Below are 13,296 nucleotides of genomic sequence, written 5' to 3'. Positions count from 1 at the left end.
GCTGTGTGTAGTGCTGGTGCCTCACTGACAGAGTGCAGGAACACCAGAACTGAAATTCCCCATCCAAATTTGAAAATGCCAGGATCCAAAGCCAAATTTGGGCCCAATTTTGATGTGAAACTGGCACAGAAAAATTAAAGCAGAGTTAGCAACTTTTCTCATTTCCTCCAAACTAAACTACAGACTTGCTTGGTCTTTACTGTGAGTGAGTGTGGCTGGAAATAAGGCAACATTCAGATAAGGATATCAATACGTAAACACTTTTTCTTCAAGAAGTCTCTCAGTTTTGAAAAGGCTCAAACAGCCCCTTCATGAACCCCCTGAAATGCCTAATATGCCTTGAAGTAATATCAGAGAAGGAAAAGGCTGTCCAACTCCACAGCACTCTGCAGGAGAGTGCTGAGCCCTCAGACTGTTCATTATAGCTCCTTATCAGAAATCCTGCTGATTTCTGTGGGTCTGTGCTGATAGTAGGTCACCATTGAGAGCAAGAAGTTAAGACAATCTGTTCCACTCTTCCAGTGTAAATCTGTGCAGGAATTCTCACCTTCATCAGTCTCACAGGATGTTTTGATGCTGCCTCTCTATAATTTTATTTTGGAGTTAAATACAAGTCCCCATAGGTCTTCTAAATATAAACTAAATATATGGAATTACAGTTTTATTACTAACTTTGCACGCTCCATGTGAAAAGGAAAAATCTTACCAAGAAGACAATGTTGGTGTTCTGGTAGAGTGCTCGAGCTACACAGATTCTCTGTCGTTGGCCTCCACTTAAATTAATCCCCTAAAGATTCAAATGGATCAGAAATAGGCATCTTTGAATAAACATTATGACAGGCCTTTGGAAATGTGATTTTTTTTTACAATTATAGGGTTTATAGTAAATAAAAAATTTCATTAAAATGCTAATTCTATTTATAAACAAGCATAGTCCTCATATAATTATATATCAGAAGAAAAGTTATTACTCATGGGTAAGTATAAATTATGAAGAGCTGCTCTGAGCACAGTAGGCTATTTAGCTTGAAAATGTAACCAATACCAGCATCAAATTCTGCAAGCAAAATATGGGAGACTTTGGTCAAGAAATCCCATTTGAGAAATAGCTGAAGAAGCAGAAAAGGTTTCAACTTTTTTGGGTAGTAACCCTAGGTGAATCACAATTATTTACCAGTCTGGCAGCCCAATTACAGACTAGAACTGTCTGAGTGACATAAGGGAGTGTCTTAATACAAAGGCCAAACAGACATTAGAGCATTCACATTATTTACCCTTTCTCCAATTTCTGTCTGGTCACCAAATGGCAGTAAGTCAATATCAGGCTGCAGAGAACAGGCATCTGTAACAGCCTTGTACCTGGAAAAACAACGTGGTCATTGCAATTGTTTACCCAGCCATTCACTCTGCTAACACAAAAAACTCCAGGTAGACATCACCACAAAGTTTTTATTGCTCTCTGATGGCTGGATAATTGTAAAAATAAGTAGGGAAAAATGATTATTGAGAAATAATCCTACAACATCCTAGACTAAATGAAGCATTGTAAAAAAATTACAACTTTTTTAGAAGCCCTTATTGGCAAGACTGCTTTTTAATTATGTAAATGATTGAGTATATTCCTCCATATCATGGAGTTGTTTTGTTGGACTCCAGAGTGTTTGAAGACATTTTCCATTGAGTTTTTATTCTTCCCCCTTAAAATGCCTCTTCATTTTCTTTGGAGTGATGTTACAGGACAAAAGATCATTACAGCGCCTCTGGTCTTTACCAGAACCAGCACACCACTTGAAAACTTTTGAAATTTTTTTTTTGGTGAGATTTCTGGGTCTGTAGCAGGTGATCTGCTGATGAGCAGCTGGGATCAGACTTTATGAGTGATGAAATTCAGCCTTGCCCCTTTGAAGCTAATGAAACAAGCTGATGGATGCAGTGGCTTAAGAATCTGGTCCATGAAATTTTGGTGCTTTTCTGGATTTCAGGGCATTTGGTCACGGTTAGGTTTTATCTAGTCAGAATGGAGTTATACATATTAGCACTGCACAGCCTGAGAGGAACTGGGTGTATTTTCAGTAAATGAAAACAGAGAGAGTGTTGCCTTTGAAAACATCAGCAATTTGTTTTCCTTTAAGTCCAGTCACTTTTTCCACATTGGTTAATTGACCTTTTAGAAGGCTGGAAGAAGCAGGTGCTGGGTAGGCACAAAAGAAGCTATGCACCTCAGCTTTCACACTTCCTTCTCCTGTATTTCTAAAGGAAGAATTAAGGCCATTCCCTGGAGGCACCCCATCTTCATAAATACTGTTTTTGGAAAGTGGCTGCTCCAGTAACTTGATCACAACAGGATTAGCACATAAACTCAGTGGAAACATGCCTAGAATCCCTGTTTCCAGAGTCCTTTGGCAACCTTGGGCTCCATTAAACAAAAGAGAATTACATAAGTAGTTCTCCAGAGATGGGATTCATCTCACTTTGGAAATGACACATATGGCTTCAGCTGTGTTCTATGGGAAACCACTGCCACTGTGAGATTTCTCACAAACATCTTAGACACATGCTCTCATTAGAGGAGCATCCTGGCTTAAACCAGAAACCTTCCTCTGAGGTGAACAAAGTCAGGTCAGCTAAATCCACCAAAGGTTTAGCACACACTGATTGATATTTTCCAGAATCTACAACTGTCCTCCAAAAGATGCCAAAAAACCCTCTTTAAAAGGAGCTGCCGGGTGTTTTTGAAAGGAAGTGGATATGTACCTCTGCTTATTAAAGGGGCTGCCAAAGATGATGTTCTCCTCCACGGTGGCATTGAGCAGCCACGGCTTCTGAGCTGCATAAGCCACAGAGTACCTGTTCCTACTGCAGACAGACAGAGAGTTTTAGTAAGAAACAAAGCCCTCACATTATAAAATTTCTGATAATCAGCTATTTTAAAGTTAATTTCATGAATGTGCATTCAGAAAAACACAGGAAAACACATAAGCAAAACAAAAAGAAGGGAAGAGTTTTAAATTTGATGCTTTTGTTAGAACAGCACCCACTCTCTCCCCTGATGGCAAAATCTACACTCTGGGTTGCATTCTATTCTACTGTAAAAGGCTGGTACCTACCTCAATCTAGTAATTGCAATTTAAATCCAAAAGCAAATTATAAATTATACTAGAAATATTAAATTCTCACAGGAATAGTTATTTGGCATTATTTTCTCTAACATGAAAACACAGGGAGAAAAGGCACTGTTCAAATGGCATTGGCACACTTGACTTGTTGCTTGCTGAAGTGTGAGATTATTTTATGTGGCCTCACATATAAAATACTTTTTTCTCAGTGAATACTTTTTTCCTTTAAGTTTATTAGATCCTCAATGATATTGGAAAAGAGGGCAGTTTAATACAGATTGGGACAAAATCATGGTAGCCTCCCAAGGATTTATTTGACATACCTTAAATGTGTCTACATGCCTAATGAAATTTGTCAATAGGGGCATGAATGTTCTTTACTTCTGTCTGTTTCTCCAAGGTACAGCAGCAAAAATGGTCATGTAATTTCAGAAATTTTTCTGAGATGCCCAAGGCAATGTGAGGAAGGAGGTGTGAACTGGTACCAGCTCAGGGATCTGAACACTTACAGAATCATGGATGGCCTGCATTGGAAGGGACCTTAAAATCATCTTGTTCTAACCCCTTCCATGGGCAGGGACACCTTCCACTAGCCCAGCTTGCTCAGAGCCCCATCCAACCTGGCCTTGAACATTTCCAGGGATGGGGCAGCCACAGCTTCTGAGCAGTCTGTGCCAGGGCATCACTACACATACAATGAAGAATTTTTTTCTAATATCTAATCTAAACTTGCTCTCTGTCAGTGTGAAGCCATTCCCTTGTCCTGTCACTCCAGGCCCTTGTAAAGAGTTTCTTTCCATCTGGCTCCATGCTGGTTCTGGAAGGCCACAATGAGGTTCCTTTGCTTTGTCTCTTTGATGGTATTGCTTCCACCAAAACATTTGCTTAGCTTCATTTGTAAGCATGTAGGATTTACTATTGAGAGAGGGGTGCAAAGGCATGAGAAACAGCTGGTTAGAAGCTGTCAGCAATAGCCCAAAGCTTCCAGGAGTTTTAGTCATTCATATGCACTCATATGAAATATGTCCTCAGGATTATGGGGCAGCAAACCATGGTGTGGCTCCCAACACAGCTCTGTGTGCCACTACCTCTATTTATCACATACTTTTAGTGGAGCTTGTCCTTCTTTTAAAACTGGAGCCAAGGGTGGAGTCCCTGCTTGGTTTCAGCTGGAGCAGAGCTGGCTCCCTCTGTGCCCTGCTCCACCCCATGCCAGGTTAGGCACCATGGGGAACCCAGTGCAAGGCAGAAAACTCAAAAACATTTGGGAGGAGACACCTAATGATGCCTCATACCTGGAGATTCTGCCCTGCATAGCAAGGAGCACACTGAACTCCTATGAGGTCAGATGGATGCTGAGCGTCTTTCAGACAAGAGACAGAGGTAGTGGTTCACTGGCTGGAGAAGTGTGGGATCCACTGGATTTGCACAGTCTATCAATTAATCCCACAGTAAACAATTATCAACATGGTAAGGAAACATGGAGATGGCTTAAGAGCACAAAGATGAGGATTTGGGGGAATTCTGAAGAAATTAATGATTGTTTTATGATACACTAGAAAAGAAATAATACCTTCTGGATGCTTCAAAAGAAGGTTCAGTTTCATTTACACTGTAAGTTATGGTAAATGACATTTAGTAAGCAGGAAATATAAAGAATAACATTTTGTGCTAGTTTTACACACAGTGAACCTGGAGTTAATTACATACTTTCAGAACTCAACATAAGTTTGGGTTTTTATGTTCTTGAAGGGAAAACAAACAAGGTCTAAGCAAAACCATAATACTTCTCAAAATGTGATTGTTTCATATCTGCAAGGCATAGTGGCTAAACAGGAAAATTATGTTGTTAGAAAATGTATTTAAAATGAAAATTGTATCATAAAACCTATTAAAAATTAAAATATTAATATTGCCTGGCAAGCAATAAGTTAGCTTCTCCACACAGTTCTGCCAGTGGCCTGCAGAAGTTGATAACTGATGTCAAACTTCCCCTGGAGTAAAGATAAGCTTTGCAGCTATACTGTAGGATCAGAACAGATTTTGAATCTCTTTGTAGCACTAAGGCTGCATAAAGCTGTGCACAGCCCTACAACATATAGTTTTTCCTTGTCACCCTCCATTTCTTAAGGATCATATTCTTAAGAAATACATTCTGAAGAGCATTCAAATACTAGCAATGACATGAATGATTTTGCAGCTCCCTCTGTTTGTTAATTGATTTTTTTAACAGTGCCAAGAGCGTGGAATGGCAGGGAAAGTAGTTTTGGACCAGCAATTATGCTCATTCCAGGCATGAGGATGCGTGACTGCAAAGTGCAAAACCTAAATGAGATTATACCAGGTAAATAGAAACAGGCATTGGAAGGGGTTAGAAAACTCATGCTAAAAAAAAATTATTTTCCTGACTTTAAAAAAAAAAGCCATGAACAAACAAATCCTCTTCTCTCAGGCCTATGAACACTCCAGATGAAACACTTTTCTGTTGAGACAGAAATGACTGCTTGACTGCTGGGATACCAGTAAATGCAGCTGCAGTCATTAGCAGGCTATCTGTGCTCTAGAAAGAGCATTAAAATTCTAATAGCTAGCAGAGTCCTTGGAATGCCAGACTCATGGATTAAGCATCTTCCCAAAATGCCAGAACTGAGACATGTTTTCTGTGCTTCACATCAGCTCTCTGAGGACTTGGATAATTCTGGCCTCCTAAAATGCATAGTCTGCTTTCTTCATACACCAGCTACCAGAGAAGGTGCTGCAATCAGAGGGGAATAAGTCTCAGAAGTGTCAGAGAGCCACACACTGAGGCTCAAAACAGACAGTCCCTCACTAAAACTTGGTCTCTCATTCAGCAGAAGCTTCCAGTCTTCTCTACAATGGAAAAAAGTCACAAGAAAGCAAAAGATGAAATCTGAGAAGAGATTGAAAAGGGACTGGGAATTAGGTGAAGGAAAACAAGAAGAAGAAAACCTAAATTTGCTCTATTCAAGACCTCCAAACTTTCATTAGGAGAGCACTGCAGTGATAAAGAGAAAATGCTTTCAGGTTTGGGAGCACTCTCTGAACTACAAGTCACCAAAAACTGGGCAAAAGCCTTGCAAATTTCATGCCAGATTTAATCTGTTTGCCTTGATAACCAAACAGACTTTATCAATGGGCAAGAACTAATTTTAGGAGTTCTGTTTCTTAAACCCTTTTTCCTTGGTTAGAAATTTCATTCCCGGCTTAGCTTGACAAATAGACTTTGATTCTCCTAAATTATGAATGAGATTTCTGTGAGAACCCACATTCACCAATAATCCCATGAATAAACACAGAGAAGACCTTTAGTGAGCTGGGACCTTCACAAACAAGGGGATTAAGTATTTGGTTTTATACTTTATTACCCTGCTGAATCTGTGAGAGTGATGCGATTGCAGGGAATGGGAGAGGGCTGAAATTGAAGCTCCTGAGATTTCTAAAAAGGGCATTTTATTTGCTTGAGGGGATTAGCATTTATTTCCTCCAGTTCATTTATTTACTGAAATGTAGCTATTTATACTGATTTTTAGCTGTACTATAAAATATACATATTGCCCATAATGGGGTGTGGTAAGTTCAAGTCTGAAATGGTAGGAAGGGCCAAACTAATCAGTTATTTTTATCTGATTTTGAGAAGAAAGGTGTACAAAATCTCTGGATACCCTGGTAGCCACAGAATGAACCATCTCCTCTGCGAATATAAGGAGGAAATTTAGGCAAGATGAGGACCAAGCATCTACACAAATTCTAAATAGGAGTGTGGAGGAATTTAGGCCTGTCCCTGCAACCAGAACTGGTAGTTTTGCTGGTTTTGGCCACTGACATTTTTATGGATGATTTTTTTTTATCCCTCCAGTGCTCATTATGCTCTTCAGTGCTTTCTGTGAGCTCCTGTGGTTGTAACATTTGGGTGAGTATTGCACTTGGCAATCTTTCTGAAGGGAGCATTGACTTTTCCTAATATTTGTCACACCCCTCTGGATAATTGAGGACAAAACAGGCCATTTTGGAGGATCTATTTAACAGTTCTTGTGTTTCCTAAGCTTTTCATTTAGTATATAACATGCTGCACAGAAACCATTTCAATGTAGAAGAAAAACAGGTAGCAAGTGAAAGTTTCCACTTAGCCCCTCTTGGCTTGGCAGTGAGAAGACTGAGAAGACAGTTCTGATTGTTTGACTTGATGTGCATGAAGGGAATACATGTCTCTGCATGATTCCCACAAATTATTAGGAAATAACTTAATAATGAGTAACTCTCATCGGAAGCAGGCTTGGTTGAATGACTGCACCCAGACAGCCCCATGCACCAGTGTCCAACAAGCCTCTCAAGCTGATTGCTCACTGGAAAACAAAAACCCAGCTCCATGTCTAAGTATGTCATATTTCTGGGCCATGTCTCATAGAAGTGGGAAAAACTGAGACCCAGCCCGTAAGATTTGCCCTGGCCAAGATCTTTTACAGAAAGATACATGGCCATGCTTTATTTCCCTGAGATGCCAAAGCAGTGACAACCCTGCCAGTAGGACACACAGCTCTCACAGCAGTCAGCCTCCACAGCAACAGGGCATTTGAATCCCCATGATGCCTTGCAGGATTGTCCCAGTACAACTGGGGCAGCAAGCTTACTGCTTACAATTACTGTGTTGTTCCAGCTGAATTTGTAAAGGAATTCACCTAGCCTTCATTTCATCCCTGGATCAGTAGCTGCGTTAGTCATGCATGGAGAACCACATGGAAAAGGACTTAAAAGAGTAAATAGGACCTTTATTATGGTTTTACAAAATACAGGAGCCACTTAGTTAAATACCTGAAGTCTCCTTCTGTATTCATCTGTCTGCCAGGCAGTCTGAAATTACCAGCAAAATATAACCATGCTTGCATCAGCTATATCACAATTATAGTGTGCAATGAAAAAAATCTGAGGTGTTGGCTAAAACCTAAGTTTCTTGGAGTTGTGGTGATGTAAAGACAATCAACTGACAGCATAATTCTATCTCTTGAGCAATATTAAACTTAATTTTTTTCACAATTTATAATTACAAAACATTTCATATGCTGTATCTCTTATTTTTCAAAGATTTCTCATTTTTCTAATCTTTCCAAGGTTCCATATCTTTATCTAGGAAAAAATCTGAGTCTTTCTCAAATACGTCTTTCAAAACAATTGTGAGAATCATTTCAAGGTACATTCTAATTATTCTTTTTTTTTTTTTAAACTACTGAGAAAAACAATGCCTGATTATGGTATAAAAACCTTCATTTAATGTCTCAAAGAAATTAACTGTGGTAGGTCACATCTTCTTCCTTCAAAGCCTAAATTCATATATAATTAAACTAAATTTAGTGTAGCCTTGGCTTCAAATGTACCTGCTACTCCAGTGAGATCATATGTTTAGAATAGCAGAAAGTGAAGAATATCTAGAGAGCAAAAATGCCATGGATACTATCACAGGCAAAAACATTCAGTTTACAACATTGCTGTAAGAAAAATATGACAAAGGAGGTTATAAGTCAAGGGATGGGGCAACAAAATATTTGTCTCTGTGAAAAAATTCCCTCTTTTCTCAGCAAAAAGATAATTGAGAGGAGTTTGGCTTGATAAAGAAACAGAACTGATCTTTAAAACCAAAGAACAAGTCTTGGGTTTACAGCACATCACTTCCACTGTCTCTGCCCTGCCTAGACTTGAAGAGTGCTTGCTGCCCCGCTTCATTTCCATGGGAGTTTCTCATTCACTGATTCTGAATCCAAGGCCTGACCTCATGGGCAGTTCTCCTTTCAGAAACAGCTTTTGCCCAGCCTTTACTTTTAAGGTATTGGGTGTGCTCAGGCTGTTTTTTGAGCATATTACTGTGAAGAGTGACACTGTCCCATAGGTGAGGCTTGGTTGGGTACCAGGGAAGGAGAAAAGCATTGCTCATATGTAATTAATTTTCTTTTTCTGCCAGCATTAGCAGCAGCAGCTCTGAGTGAAAATACATCCTTTCTGTTAGGCTGGTAGCCCACAGATCCCACTGGGCTGTAAAAGCTCCACACTTTCACTGGTGGGTACAAGAATGACATGACAATGCTGCCTTCAATTATAGTGAGTACTGAAGCCTATTTGACAAAAGGAATAGCCTATGCTTTCTATCCAGGTCATTTGCTAGGCCAATATATTAGATATTAATCACCAGACCAGCCTCTTTCCCTTCCTGGGTCACCCTGCTCTGCACATGATTAAACAGTGGAAAATCACTCCTGAGTTTGCAGATGATGCATTCCAGAGAGGATCTGGGTGATGGTAATCACTCAACATGCAGTTCTGAGGCATGAAGTTTACATTTCTCACAGCAAATCTCAGCCTCCTCCTTAAATGAATACAGTAATTAATAGCTATATAAACATACTTGCTCCAGTGAACTTTTCCCTCCAGGGTCTGCATCTCTCCCAATATAGCAAGGAGAAGTGAAGACTTGCCACAGCCAACTTGGCCCACAATCATTGTCATCTGACCTATGATAATAGTAAAAACAACAAAACACTTTTTAAAAAGAAAAAAAAAAAAAAAAACAGTTATACTCTAGTTCACAAGGCCCAGCTAGATTCAGCTCTAGAGCACTTGAAGTGATTAAATAATTTTTTTAGCATCACTCCTTAATGGGCGATATTGCATGTATTCATCTATGGAAACATCAATGGATTGCAGTAACACACTAATCTCCAAAGGAATGAGACTTTTACTCTTACCTATATTACCGTTTGTTTTATGGAACTTATGAAAGTTATTTAAGGGTCAAATGATACATGGTGGAGAGTGATTATTCAGCCTAGAGTTCCATGAAAATTTGGACCAAAACAATAAATGAACTGAAACGAATTTGGGCCAATCTAATAAACTGAAAGAAGACCAATTACTCTTCTCTGCTTTGATGAACTTCCCCTTTCGTCCCACACAGGCACTTTCCTACCTCCAGTCCTACTCTGCAGTGACAACGATGCTTCTCAGATCTTCCCGTGAACTGATTGAACTCACTAATTGTGCTGGCCAGGGCATTCCATAGACTCACAGAATGTTTGTGTGGGAAGGCACCTTACAGATCACCTCATTCCATCCCCCTGACCTAGGCAGGGACACCTTCCACTAGCCCAGCTTGCTCAGAGCCCTGTCCAACCTGGCCTGAAACACTGCCAGGGATGGGGTGGCCACAGCTTTTCTGGGCACCCTGTGCCAGGGCCTCAGCACCCTCACAGGGAACAATTTCTTCCTAATATCCAATCTAAACCTTTTCTCTGGCAATGTGAAGCCATTCCCCCTTGTCCTGTCACTCCAGGCCCTTGTCAAGAGTCTCTCTCCATCTTACTTGTAGCCCCCCTTTAGATACTGGAAATTTTCCAGTTAAGCTTCTCTCCAGCTGGGAGCCATGAGTTTTATTTCTTCCAAAGGAAGGAATAAAAACTCTGGCTCACCCAGCCTGTGAACCCAATGGCCTCAGACTGTAAACTCCTGGAGCACAGACATTCTGCTGGTGACACTTAATGCTACATGAAAACAAAACATACAAGCTTGGGATTGCTAAATCACCATGTGACAGCAACCTAAAGTAATACTCTATTTTAAAACAAAGCCCTTGATAGGAGTCAAAATAGAACATAAGACTATTTAATAACGTGAAATGCCAGAAGGTGTTATGAATATTACAGCATTATCAACAACAACAATAAATTATTGTTGTTATTATTAATAATAATAAAAAATAATAGTTGCTACTTTTCACACTTGCTATGCAAGTATTCCAAAACAAACCAGAATTTTGTAAACCTGTGGAATCCCTAGCCAAAGACATTGAGGATGCAAGGAATTATAGGAACTCAGCTTGATAAAGAGGAATTCATTAAGAAACAAAATAATAAAGGATTCCTTGACAGAAAAACTCCATCTTCTGAATGAAAATAGTTATGAACTGGAAGACTGTAATGTTGATACATGGTAGGAAAAGTATAATACATGAGTGTTGCTGAAAATACCATACTGAGTTAGATGGACCCTTGGTTTGAATGAGTCTGGAGTTCTCCCTCTTTCTTTATTTTCAATTTCTCTATTAAAAATAAAAATTATATTTTTCAACTATTTTTTTCACATCTATTCTAACTCTTGACTTAGTTTGTGCTATTAGAAAACTACATAAACTATATAGCTATATAAAAGCCACATAATTTATCTAAGGATATTATATGAGCAAAACAGCTCATGACCTTGTATACACTTTCAAACTCTATTTTTTTCTTATAAAATTCTAAATGTGTACCTTTGTGCACTTCAAAACATCAAGAAGTGGAATTAATAACAATTTGACTTTATATATTTCACATTTAAGGTGTGCTTTCATCCTACCTGTTGGGATTCTAATGTTTATGTTGGACAGTGTAGCTAAACCACTTCCCCATGAAAAGTATCCATTGGTCACCTACAAAACAATTACCACAAATCAGATATTTAAACACAGGATGGGAAAAATTAGAATGAGTAATTTAGATATAAAATACCTTCACAAAATAAATCTGTGATTTATGTACACGGTGTGGTATGGTTGTACCCACAGAGATAAAAGCAAGCTAAGTTTGTAAAGATTGCCAAACCCCAAAAAATTGTGAGTAAGAAAAGATAAATACACAAATGTATATAATGTACATAAGGCAAGAAAGGGATGATCTTGAGCTGAGCTATATTTAACAAATACTTTCATTCTGTCAAATATGAGACTAAAGACTTGGATATCAGATTCATGATACCCCTTTTTTTTCCTGAGAAGACACGAAATAACTGTAAAAACTGAAGCTCACTCTTTTCACTGTAAATTTGGCTAGAGTCCTAACTTATTTAAGGGCTTGCTCTTGCCATGGAAAATTTGAAATAACAGCAGCACTTGGGCACCATCAGGTACTGTTGCAGGAGGACCTGCTCCCTATTTTCATGAGGGAAAACATTTTCCAAACCACCTTAATGGCCACATCATCGATCTCCACAGGCCGTGTTTGCTTTCTTGCTGGCTGCTCGTAGCTTTCGAGCTGATACCTCAGGGGCTGCCTCCTGTTGATGGCCTTGGTGTGCTACACAAAGAGAAGTGAAAACAGGAGGGAAGTTGGAATCCTCATGAGAAGACAGCATTTGGTGCCCTGTAAAGCAAACAATCCATTCCCTTTCCTACCACCATTACAGCTCAGGAGAAGCAGCCAGTGCTTTTCAATATGTGATAATACAGATATACAACACTGTCACGCACACATTTTAATGTTTTAAATACCCTTAGCTGAAGCACAGAAAATATTGGGATTTTTTGCTTCCCATGCATAACCATCCCAAATTTCATCTCTATCATCCCTCTCAAACCCTCTCCCCATCATCTACAGGCTCTGTAGGACTAAACAAAAGGTGGACAGGGCAAAAAAAATAAAAGCTGAAACAATCTCATTTTTGTTTCTTTTATTATCATTGTTAGCCCAGAAAAACAAGAAAGGTGTTGTTTCAGTTTGGCAAGCTAAAATAAAATTTATTTTGTGCCAATCCTTTCTTTCTGTTTCTGTCTTCAAGTTTCAGTCACATTTCAAATTGTACAGTCAGTTTGAATCTGTTGAAATATATAGCTTTAGAAAAAAATGTCAAAATGAAAAAAATACCTTTTCCCAAATCATGTTCATTGTAGTTTTTTGTCTTCAAATTTTACTCAAATCAACTCTATGTTTAGTACTCCAGAAACAGCATTTTGGAATTAATTCCTATTTCACAAAGTTTGGTGTTGTTTTTTTCCACCTTTAATTCTGAATTTCCCAAAGCAGGAATTGTTCCTCCCTAAGAATGCCCTGTATAAGATGGATTGAATGGACAACATACAGTACAAACCCCATAACCACAAGATATCCAACTGGGCCTTCTATAAAAACAAAGGAAGTTGAATTTTAGTCATATTTAAATATGTTGGTGTATTATGGTTGGATTTGGTTGCTTTTTTTTTACTATTGACACTTCATCAATGCTTAAGTGTGTTTGGGAACCCTTCATATTATAAAAACACAAAGACTAGGACATAAAAGAGGCAGCAATAAAACCTCCCAGTCTCTGTCAGCTTGGCCACTGGCCTTGTATGGGGCTATATGGCCTCTCTGCTTTGAAATTCAGT

General features: G+C 38.9%; 1 protein-coding gene across 13 annotated transcripts in view; it reads right to left on the bottom strand.

The window, feature by feature from the left end:
• The window catches only part of ABCC9 (ATP binding cassette subfamily C member 9), a 72,398-nt gene that overhangs the window by 25,359 nt on the left and 33,743 nt on the right, over positions 1-13,296 (bottom strand). For 10 of the 13 annotated variants that reach the window (XM_030237966.2, XM_018918571.3, XM_050988046.1 and 7 more), the window contains 8 exons: positions 12,119-12,229; positions 11,514-11,586; positions 9,529-9,634; positions 7,947-7,985; positions 4,690-4,728; positions 2,755-2,856; positions 1,275-1,359; positions 707-787 (listed from right to left, as the gene is read on the bottom strand). In XM_030237966.2, coding sequence (XP_030093826.1) covers positions 707-787; positions 1,275-1,359; positions 2,755-2,856; positions 4,690-4,728; positions 7,947-7,985; positions 9,529-9,634; positions 11,514-11,586; positions 12,119-12,229 — 636 coding nt within the window. The remainder of the gene's footprint in view (positions 1-706; positions 788-1,274; positions 1,360-2,754; positions 2,857-4,689; positions 4,729-7,946; positions 7,986-9,528; positions 9,635-11,513; positions 11,587-12,118; positions 12,230-13,296) is intronic. The other 3 variants (XM_018918578.3, XM_018918579.2, XM_018918581.2) reach the window with 2 other exon arrangements.

This window comes from Serinus canaria, chromosome 1A, assembly GCF_022539315.1.
Source record: "Serinus canaria isolate serCan28SL12 chromosome 1A, serCan2020, whole genome shotgun sequence".
NCBI classification, from domain to species: Eukaryota; Metazoa; Chordata; class Aves; order Passeriformes; family Fringillidae; genus Serinus; species Serinus canaria.
The sequence above is the reverse complement of the archived record's forward strand: the minus strand, read 5'-3'. Positions and strand labels throughout refer to the sequence as shown.